Source organism: Ascaphus truei, chromosome 7 (assembly GCF_040206685.1).
Source record: "Ascaphus truei isolate aAscTru1 chromosome 7, aAscTru1.hap1, whole genome shotgun sequence".
NCBI classification, from domain to species: domain Eukaryota; kingdom Metazoa; phylum Chordata; class Amphibia; order Anura; family Ascaphidae; genus Ascaphus; species Ascaphus truei.
The window spans coordinates 84423192-84435255 of NC_134489.1; the positions used below are offsets into that span (position 1 = coordinate 84423192).

Here is a 12064-nt window from a genome sequence, read left to right on the forward strand (position 1 = left end):
ACATACAGTACTACAGAGTTGGCAATACTGTTCTTGTTTCTACAGGGTTATGCTGAACTGAAAAGAATTGGAAATCAGGGCTCAATTCACAGTGGACGCCATTTTCAAGGGTCCTTGAGGAAAAAATGCAAAGTGTTATTTACTTACTGAAGTATTTCAAAAAGTATGTGAGCCAATTGAAGTGAGAACTCTAAAACCACACACTTCATTATTATTTTTGTCATTTTATGGCACTTAAAGAATGTTGTTCAACAAGAAAGATGTAATGCTTTTTTTGTATATTTTATACGTAATCCTTGTAATAAAGCTGACAGAAGTGATACAAAATGATTGTTGCATACATTCTCACTGGTGGCTGGCTTATTTTTTATTTATGTTAAGTGCCCTTTCTATCGCTCTCATGGAAAGGCAGCAACTTGTTCCTCCCTCCACCCCAATTTGTATTACAGGATAGGAACTGGAGGATCACTGGGGTTAACAGCACTAACTCATGGTTCCCAAGATACCTATTGATAAAGTTACCGGGTCTAAATCTCACTCCAAGTGAAACAAATGGCTGCTTAATTTAGGACCAATAGCAAGCCAGAACATCATTGGTTGTGGACTCCTATTGGCGGCCATTTAAATCCACTTTAAAAACCAGGAAGTAATACCTCCTTCACCAGTAAGTATCTCAGAAACTGAAAATAGTGGGGTTCTGCTCTGGTGGATCCCCATCTCGGTTCTAATCCTGTGGGAAAATGGAGGGGGGAGGGTGAATTAGTTGGAGGGGATTTTTGCTTTACATTTTCCACACTTTTTTTTTTTTTTCCTTTTTTTCTTTTTTCCATATTGTAGAATTTTGGTTCGTCCTCTAAACCATTTGGGCATACAGAAGTCCAGGGCACAACAATTAACGATCACTTTCCGGTTCACACACCGCTTCTTTAATTATTCTTATTGGAAGTTGCATTGTGGACAACAGTGAAGTTTGTGTCTGATTAATGCTTTGCTTTGCAATCCAAAGAAGATTTTCCAAGCTGAGCTCAAAGATAAACCTGACAGTTTATCTTGTATGCATCTCAACTCCCTTTTGGGTATTGATCTTTGCTTTAGCAAATAATTGATGAGCTTACAAAGAAGAAATGGTTTAATGCAAGGTTGCATTGCATTTTTTTTTCTTAGACACAACTTGGTAATAAGAAAAGGATTTGTTTTTGTCAGAAACCAGAAAGGAAACTGGCTGAATAAACCATTTGTAGGCAAAGTGGCCTGTGATACATTGATAAGCAAAAGCGATTTATTTTTATGTACAACTTTTAAAGGGACAAAAAATGTAAACAATCGGTGTTATCAGTTCCCTGGAACAGGCTCAATTAATTTTAAAGTATTGTAACTACTTTACCTATTTGTATCATGGGAATATGAATATTTTCCTTTCCTTCTGGTCAGCTAAATTCTAGCATATCAGCTGAATAGGTCTATCTGTTTGGCTAAAGATGACATCATAATTGATCTGCAAAGAACAAAGCAACATCAATTATAGATCTGTAGATTTGCGGATTAACAAATTGTTGCATCACCAAAAGAGATTAGATTAAGGCTGCGCTTATAGTGACCGTGACACAACGTTGCGTCAAAACAAATGTATTGACACTGTCGCGTCTAGTAGGAGTGGCGCAACGGCTTGGTCGCTATCGCAGGAAGTCACTTCAATTTCATTTTTCCAGCGACCGCAGCGTGGCGTTGCTGTCGCTGGCACTATAAGCGCGGCCTTAGACTGGAAATACCTCCAAAGCATTTGTTGCCATAGGAATGTTAAAAATACATGTTTCTAGTACTTCCGTTTGATTTATTTTTACACACACATCCATGTAACTTGCTAAACGCATGTCCTTATTACACTTTGATACTGTGAGGCATTGCCACTTGGAGGCTCAAACCACTTAAAGCTGCAGTTCAGTCAATATCCTGCATGTGTGTTCTTTTTAATAAATCAGTTCTGTAGTAAGAGTTTTTAAAAAAACAACTTTGAAAGACCAATTTTCTTGTATTCTATTTTAACAACCATTTGCTAAGACACAGCCCCTTCATGTCTTGTCACAAGCCCTGGCACACCCCTTTGTCAGCCCTGCCCTCCCTCTAGCACATGTCAGTGCAGGAGTGCTCATGAATATTCATGAGCTTCCACTGATTGACAGAAGCAGAAGGAAAACATATACTCTAATGATGTCACCAAATTTCGCCGATCAATACATGGAGAACGAATTGACCTGCAGCTATATAGTTCTTTAGGTAAGTAGAGATTGCACACATGAAACTATTGAAGTAAAAAAATAAATTAAAAAATAAAATTAAAAAAAAGACTGAACTGCCGCTTTAAAACGTGTTGGAGGGAATCAAAAGTACTCGTAGAAATATGAAGCACCCTATTTTTATTTCTGTAAATACTATAGATTTACATATCAAAACATTGATGTCTGTATAGGAAAAAAACAATGATTTTGTAGTGGAATTTTGTAGTGGAAAAAATGTATAACTTGAAGGCATAGATCTATAAACTGCTACATGGTAAGGAGGAGGAGTCCACATAGAGTGTATGATACTGTTTATTGAAAATTAACAAAAATATGTTGTAAAGTATCATGGATTCCAACATTAATAAACCCTTTACTGCAGCTACGTCTTGCAGTGAGTAGGTTAATATATATCTCCTAATAAGTGTATAGCGTTTGATCATGGTATTATATAGACGTCTCTTATATGCTTTTGACTTGAGCATATCATTCTACAGTTGTGATTCTGTTTATTGATCCAGCATGTTAATTGTCCATGAGTATTCTTACCCAGAATCCTTCAAGTCTTGTGAAAGACCCATTTTTTTCATGCAGAACTTCCTGCCTGACCTTTGAGGCTCGTCTCACTGCACTCTGAAGATTTGGCATTGTACTGGAAGAGTTGTTAGAGTTAATTGTTTCAGGCAGGGTAGCAAACCTGTTTGGCACTCCATAATAATAAAAAAAAAATGCTTTTTACATAAGGTTTTAATTGAATATTTTGCTGTGCTTCTGTGGTTGAATGCACAGTTAAATGTCTGTTAATTCTTGGAGTTGAATGCGGCAGTTTAATAAAAGGACATTATTCTATCCAGCACTATCACGTCTGTCTGGGCTTTATCTAGCATTAGCTCCTATACAAAAGAGAATTGTTAGGTGGTGGAGCTGAAGTTGGGAAACAAGACATTATTCTCTATTAAGAAATCGTAAGGGTGTGTTCATGGCACCACCTCTCTAACAGAAGGCACTGCAAAAGCAAACAACATAATTACTGGATTTTAAAAATGTTTTGAAGCTTGAAATAAAACTGGTAACCCACAAAAGCAGATTTAAGCCAAACACATGGCTCATTTGAAGATTGCCTCACCGGATCTGTTTTTTAAGCAAAGGTGTTCTTTATTAGAGGCGAAGTCCTTCATAGGACCAAAAAGTGGATCACTACCAGTAACATGTTCAGGGGTTAAAATTGATTATGCAATCCATTTAGAAATCCAGATAAGATTTGAAAAACATGACTCTTTGATTTGCTGGAGCTCCCACCATTTGAGTGATATCTCTGTTGAGCAAGATCTTCCTTTCCTTTCTACTAGTACAGGGGTTGCCAACTCCAGTCTTCAATGGCCACATACAGCCCAGGTTTTCAGGATATCCCTGCTTTGACTGAGCCCCTTGTGCTGAAGCAGGGATATCTTGAAAACCTGAGCTGTTGGTGGCCACTGAGGACTAGATTGTGCCACCCCTGTACTAAGGAAATACCCTGCTTGGTCCTCTGCATCGGCTATTGGTGTAAACGTAAGCCTTGATTAACACACAGGCAAGCAGAAATAAGACTGTTCTGATGTGTCCGGCATCTGTTTGCAGTTTTTGGGAACAGAACACATAGCTTCTTTCATATGTTTGTTTTTTTTTTTTTTTTAAAGCAACAAAAGAAATTTAGGTTAGATTTAGTAACGCACATAAAACCCTTAACAAATCCACTTGAACAGCAAAAGTGCTTATGCTCGTTGGTGAATCTAAATAACTCAGGAGCTCTGTGACTTCTGAGCAGTTTCAATCTAGAAAAAGTTGTTTTGTGCTGTGGTTCTAATTCATGCAGACATTTGATCTACTTTGCAAACTATAAATTAAAGCTGAAGAGGAGGGTTTTCAGGGGAACACTGAGGATGGAAGATAATTGGTATGATAGTTTTTTTTTTCCCATTGTCACCATAAATGTATAACTAGCATTGTCTGTAGTAGTTTGCATCATGGGGATAAAAACAGAAGTATAAATGGTCCAATGGTATAATTAGTGTTGATGTTTTGTACTGATTCAGACAGTATGAAGATTCTTGTCTAGACAAATTTTAGAAGAGCTGAGAGAAAGCTGTGAAATGTGCATAATACATGAGTAAAGGCCAAATAGACTTTTTTTTGCAGGATATGATTGTTTTATTGGAACAAAATAAATATTCTGCATAAATATTCTGCATGAATGTCTGAGATATTGGTTTCATTTTAAGATGAATGCAAAATCACATGTAGAACAACACTGATTAGTTTCCATGCTTGTTCATTACAGGTATTACATTGCAACATTTCTGCTTTTCTCTAGGCATAATACTAGAACTCCTGGATTAATGTGCATTCTAAATTGCCTGTATGTAGATACACGATTCTGATTTATTGTGAACAATTTGGTTATTATGTTGCTGAATATCATGCCTGTACATGCACCAATGTATTCCCTCTCAATCTTTTAGGACACTTGTTCAGAGCATCTGGAGATCAACCGTTCAATCTGTCGAGTGCCTTCCCAATGGTTAGCCACCCAATCTTCGGACTACACACAGCCAGCTCAGGGCATTCCGAATTTGGTGGTTTGGGGACTCTTGGTACACCCACAGCCTTAGCAGCACACCCTCAGCTAGCCCATTTTCCAGGTAAATTTATTTTAAGATTGCATCAAATTAAAGAAGCATTTACACCATCACACGTTGCTCTGTGGAACAGGTGGGCACTGGCTTTCTATGTTCAATAATAATTTTATGTCTGAATCCAGCACTTTTCTGCAGTTTTAAACCGAAGTTTAAACATTTGGTTTGATATATATACTTTGGTGTGGGTTTCCTGGCTATGCATCTTAACCCTGGCTGTGCTCAAAGCTGTGACCATGCAGCAAGCTTAAGCCTATAGGGAACCATGTTAAAAATGGTTTTGAAGCAAAAAGTGACACTGTGTGCTCATTTGCATGTCATTTCCCAGAATCCCTTGCTGCAGTGGAAGTGCTGTGTGCGGGGTGATAATGGTGAAAGACAGGGTTGCAGACCTGTCTAAGACATGCAAATGAGCATACAGTAATATTTCCATTTGCTATATGCTTTGCTGTGGAGGGTTTTTGTCACTTTTTTACCCACCATAACTTAACTAATATATATATATATTACACTAAATGGCCGTACTCACTGGGTAAAGTGCTGCTCACTAACGTCGCTCCAAAACAAATCAATTGACTCAGTTGCAAGCGATTATAGTAAGCGCGACAGCGACTGAGTGACTGAAAATTTGGAAGCTGGCTAAATTTGATTTTTTAGAGACAGTCGCCACATATGACTGTCTCTAAACCAATCAAATTGTGCGGCCCGTCCCCTTTAATGACGTCACTGGCGACAGTCGCTAAAAAACAAATAACTTTCGCTAGTGGCGACAGCGACGGGTGACGTCATCGGTCGCGTCGTCAGCACTGTAAGCGCGGCCTTATATGATCATGGAAAGTGTTCACCTAATGTTTCATAGTGTCAATTTCCAGTTTTCGTTTCCAAGCTTTGCAACAATCCATTTGATAAGCGTGAGTTCGCTTTTCAAAGTGAAGGACAGCAACACACGTCCTGCTTGTGAGTTGGCGTTGCAGGAGAGCAGTGTTGTTGGAATGCGGCAGAATTATGCTGCAAACATGTACTATTTGGGCTGCATAAATTATTTCGATAAACTAGAATGCAATCCTCCATATTCCTTTATTTTTTGATAAGTTTAACAGTTCCCAATAACGGACCATCTGTCACAGTTTTTTTGTTATTCATCTGTAGAAATGCCAGGCTTGTTTTAGGGCTACGAGCAATATAAGTAGCCAGCCTACAGTACTTTAGCGGACATTACTATATATGTAAACCAAGCTTATTCCTGATGTAACTTTTTTTGCCTCAAGATTCAATGTTTGGGCTGTGAATATTTTGGGGCTTGCCTTCCTCTTTGTCCCTTAAAGAGAGGTTATTAATAAGTTCTATAGCAACATCATATTGTTCTGATACCTCTTAGGGCAGTGGGGGTGAGGGGGGGGGCACTCCAGTCATCAAGGGCCACCAACAGGTCAGGTTTTCAGGATATCCCTGCTTCATCACAGGTGGCTCTTTATGCCAGTCTTCGGCTGAGCCACTGATTTAGCCACGTGTGCTGAGGCAGGGATATCCCTAATACTTGACCTTTTGGTGGCCCTTGAAGACTGGAGTTTCCAACCCCTATCCTTGAGCATATTACATTGTGCTTTGGGCACCCCAAAGTTTTTACACATTCCCATGCTATCACATCTCTTGCTGCTGTTCCAGTCCTTTTTTTTTAAAGGTTTTTATATATCTCTAGTAAGTAAGTAGAATTTATTTTCTCCAAAGAAATTTTGAACCATCAAGTAGATACAGCCGTTTAGGAAGCTGCTGTATGTACCACTAACTATTGTTTTGTCCTTACCGCCTCTGTATGGGGAAAGGAACTGATGGTCCAGGAAGGCCATTCAGCCCAAATCTTGCTGAGGTGTAGAAGCTACTCGCCTAATGCCTGAGCCCTAGAAGGCTGTACTAATCTGTCATTTATGTATGTGCTATTTTAGGGAAGATGGCTCTGGAAATTATGATGCTATAACCAGGATATCCATAAGAAAGCACTTTATCGCCATCAGTGCGTCACAAATCACAACCCATTATCACGGATGAGGTCACGAAAATTGATTAGGGATATCATTTGGGAAGTAATGATGAAGTTAAAACTTGTCATCGATTTCAAATTTGACACACTATGTGTGTGTGTGTGTGTGTATATCTACTATATATTTCTGAAAGTGTTGTATGTGTCCGTGTCCCGTCGCACGGATGCCCCCCACCCCCACCCCCCCAAACACTCCCGTCGCCCGGATGCCCCCCCACCCCCCCCAAACACTCCCGTCCCACGGATGACCCCCCACCCCCCCCAAACACTCCCGTCCCACGGATCCCCCCCCCCCAAACACTCCCGTCGCCCGGATGCCCCCCCCCCAACCCCCCCAAACACTCCCGTCGCACGGATGCCCCCCCCCCAAAACACCCCCCCCCCCACGGATGCCCCCGCCAACACTACCTCCGTTCAGGGCCCGCATCCCAAGCGCGCACGTGGAGTGCCAACAATACATACACAACAAACCCTCCTGTATACCGCCCGCACCACACTAATAAACTCCCGTCGCACGGATGCCCCCCCCAAACACTCCCGTCCCACGGATGCCCCCCCCAAACACTCCCGTCCCACGGATGACCCCCCACCACCCCACAAACACTCCCGTCGCACGGATGCCCCCCACCACCCCACAAACACTCCCGTCCCACGGATGCCCCCCCACCACCCCCCAAACTCCCATCGCACGGATGCCCCCCCCAACACCCCCCAAACACTCCAGTCGCACGGATGCCCCCCCCACCACCCCCCAAACACTCCAAAATCAACACAATGCACATTAAGTGCTCTGGAACACCTCTCCCCTGGAACATGAACCGGCCACACACCAAAACCTGCCCATAAACACACACACACACAACACAAAATCACCTCAAACAATAAATAATAAAATATATTTTAACAAAAAATATCATTCTGCCGTCTGTGTAATTTCTGACACAAACACTCTACACACACACACACACACACACACAACACCCATACCACACTCGCACACATACACACAACTATCAAACAACACTCAAATCACACACACAACACTCCCTCACCCACACAACACTCACACACACACACACACACACACACACACACAACCCTCCTGTGCTCATACACCACACACAACAACTATTTAACACACCCCTACCCCCACAACACACTCAACTATGGAAACACACCTCAACTTCACCATCATACCACACACACTACATACAATGACAATTTACACGTCTATGCCCCCCCTCCTCTTGCACCTCAAACACCACAACACCCTTCCAAACAACACAAACACACCACTAAAACATCTACAACAACACACCTCCACTACCACCACACCTCACACACCCAGTCGCCTTTTCCTTCCAATAACATCAATTACGCACACAATGCTAATTAGCCCCTATCTGTACTTTTATGCAACAATAATCATCTCATACACACACAACACTGACCAACACACACCCACAAAACAACACTACACCAACAACACTCACACACCCCACATACCACACTCACCCACACACCCCACACTCACTCAACTACCCACACCACACTCAATCACACACACAAAAATCACACACCCAGCACACACTCAGTCATCCACCCACACCACACAAAAAATACAACCACTAACATACACACACTATTCAACATCACACACACTCAACCACACACCCACACTCACTCATCCACCCACACACCACACACTCAACCACACACCACACACACACACAAGCAACAATCACCCACAACACACATACACACACACACAAAATACATTAAACAACACTCAACACTCAACACACACACAACACTCACTCACACACACACCACTCCTGTGCTGATACACATCACACAACACTCGAGTCACACACACAACACGCCCTCACCCACACAACACTCACTCACACAACCATCCTGTGCTCATACACCACACACAACAACACGTCAATACACCCCTACCACCACAACAATTTCTGTACACATTATTACACTACATTAACACATAATTATTCACGGTTCACATCACGGGCAACGCCGGGTCTCTCAGCTAGTATATATATATATATATATATATATATATATATATATATATATAGAACACACAAAAGGAGAAGTTGCTCAACACATAATATATAAGGTTAACTCAAGCCCTTTAATAAAACTAACTATAAGGGTAAAAATAAAATATATACCCCAATTAAAGTCAGTATATAAATTAAATAGGACCTGATGGTGCTAGGGGATAGTGAAAACTATATAAGACACACAGATGAAAAGAACATAGACAATCCCCTTAGTAGCACTCTAAATTACACCTAAACTAATCTATAAGATAAAGATGGTTAAAAAGAAACAGATGCTCCGCCAATTCAGAAAAAATGAACAAGATTTTATTAATTAAACAACAAGACACACTAACTTAAAAACATAAAAATACTAAAGACAGCCTATGAAAATATATATGTATCAAAAATATAAAGAGAGGACTACTAATCAAACACTTTCAGTATTACAAAGAGAAAAAAGAAAAACTAAAATGTGTCTAAATAAAGTTTAAATAATGACAACAAAGTAGTTTAGTCTAACATAATAGGCAATACAAAATATATTCCCACTGACATATGCATGAAAGAATAATAAATCATTGCGTTGGAAAAAGTATATAGTCAATGACCCAGTATATAGCCAGGAAAAATTAGTATGTATACCAAAAACAGAGGGGGAAAAAAGAAATAAAGCAACCAGGGAAAAATAATATAACAATAATAATAGTTATACCCTGAACAGCATTTCCCCAAAATGAAATCAATGAGAACTGATGCAGCAAATAAAGAAAAATATGACTAATAAAGACATATTAGCAAACAGAGTCATACATATTGAAAACACCACAAAGTGTTGAAAACGCCACACAATCTAGCTGCAGCTGAGTATTACCCTCCTCTTACTGTTTGGGCATTACCTGTCCTTGCAGTGCAGTGCACTTTGTGGTGTTTTCACCCCCCTGAGGAAGGTCCTGCCTAGGACCGAAACGTTGGGTTTATAGTGTGCTGTTTTGTAACTGCTAATACATGTCTTTTTGCTTTATCTGAGTGTTGCTGCTTTTGTGCCTTTTCTTATGGGAAGACAGGGTTTCTATATATATATATATATATATATATTATATACACGCATACAGTAGGTAAAATCAACCCTTATGTGAAAATACATGGGTTTCTTGTGTATATATATATATATATATATATATATATATATATATATATATGTGTGTGTGTGTGTGTGTATATCTGCACCCTCCAAGTAGATGGTTATAATGGCCTTTGTGCAAGGTTGAAGGTATTGAACAGTCAATACAAACGATAGAATAGGAACTAGCACTCGACACACACATTTTAAAACTCGCATGTTGTAGCAATCACGTGGATTTCTTTGACTCCAAGGCTATATTCTACCGCTGCAGCGTGTTTATGGACAGTTCCCATACGGTATGTGTATTGAGCAGTTAATATACGTGTATACTGTCAAACTCGTGTCAAACATGAGTAACGAAAGCGGCAATGGTTCTTCAAAAGCAAAATAAGGTTTATTACATCATGCGCTCCAGGGTCCTGTTGTTTTGGTCCCCAAGGGGGCTTTCCTCGTCTGTATAGTTTGCAAATCACCAAGTGGTGAAAATGATACTGTCTGAACCATGCACACCATATTTGTTCAGAGTATAATCTGACAATGCACCAACCTTTACAGTTATGTCCTCATTGGCTACAATGGAAAGGCACTTAACGTCTTCTCCTTGGGTTTCTGTTCTTGTTTCTTGTACAGTAACCACTTTTGCCGTCAATAGAAATATCTCTAAACTTGTAATACCAACAAGAGTTATCAAAGCACAAAAATCATTGCAAATGTACAGTATGTATCTTGCAACATGTGATGGCCCATACAGTATTTACCAAGCGGTGCTATGGCATGACACGCCTTCTGGCCCATTATGTCTAAAAGGCTTCAAACAAAACTCTGTTATCCAGCGATATCCGCATTAAAGGAAAGAATTGTGAAGTAATGATAATTCCCAATTAAACTGTTATGGGTGGACACATTGCTCAAAGAAATTGCATGTATACATCGACTAGCTCTCGTGAATATTTGTAAGAATTGATTGATCACATTGATTGCTGTATAAATATACAAATATTATTACTAACATGACAAAGTATTATATTATTATTATTACAAGATAACCTCAATTCTGCAGCAGCAAAGAAATCCCAATGCTGCATTGTCTTCATCGTTAAAACAGAAAGGTAAATGGTAGAATAATGGGGAGAGAAATACACAAGATGTATCAAAATCCCATTGAAAGCAAGATCATTTTTTGTTGGTTCCATTTTGTACAATTTTTGCACCAGTTTTGCTTTGATATGTAAACATACAGTATTGGGGAGTTATTGGGTCACAGACCCACATTTCTCCAAATGTTGTGTACAATGGGAAAAGTTCCTCCATGTAATAATGATTCTGTCTCTTTGCGGTGCAGAATGGTGGCGTACGACCGATGCACACACCCGCACAGCTTTTTTCCCCCCGCTGCTCGGGCTCCCTCCACTGTTTGCTTCTCCAGCCCAGAACCACGATTTCCATCTCCGGAACGCCGGGAAAAATGGCCGCGGACGGGCAGAGAAAGGTAGAATATGTGAAGCAATCCGATCGGAAGCAACTCGCTGCTGGGTTTCAAATAAACCAGTTGTGGCCAACTCCAGTCCTCAAGAGCCACCGGCAGATCAGGTTTTCAGGCTATCCCTGCGTCAGCACAGGTGGCTCAATCAGTGACTCAGTTGAAGATTGAGCCAACTGTGCTGAAGCAGGGATATCCTGAAAACCTGACCTGTTGGTAGCTCTTGATGACTGGAGTTGGCCAACCCTGAAATAAATTCAGAGCTTGGTAACAAATAATTTGGGATTTTAAATGTAATAAGCATCAATAATAATTATAGCTATGTGGTAGCAGTCCCTTTGTTTTTTTCCTGTGGTAATTATGGTTATTATTGCAACTATGCAAATGTAATTACCTTTTGTCT

General features: G+C 40.3%; 1 protein-coding gene across 26 annotated transcripts in view; it reads left to right on the forward strand.

Moving 5' to 3' along the window:
* Positions 1-12064, forward strand: part of BAZ2B (bromodomain adjacent to zinc finger domain 2B) — a 167532-nt gene that overhangs the window by 97632 nt on the left and 57836 nt on the right. For all 26 annotated transcript variants that reach the window (XM_075609279.1, XM_075609286.1, XM_075609278.1 and 23 more), the window contains 2 exons: positions 4778-4957; positions 11524-11670. In XM_075609279.1, the coding sequence (XP_075465394.1) occupies positions 4778-4957; positions 11524-11670 (327 nt within the window). The remainder of the gene's footprint in view (positions 1-4777; positions 4958-11523; positions 11671-12064) is intronic.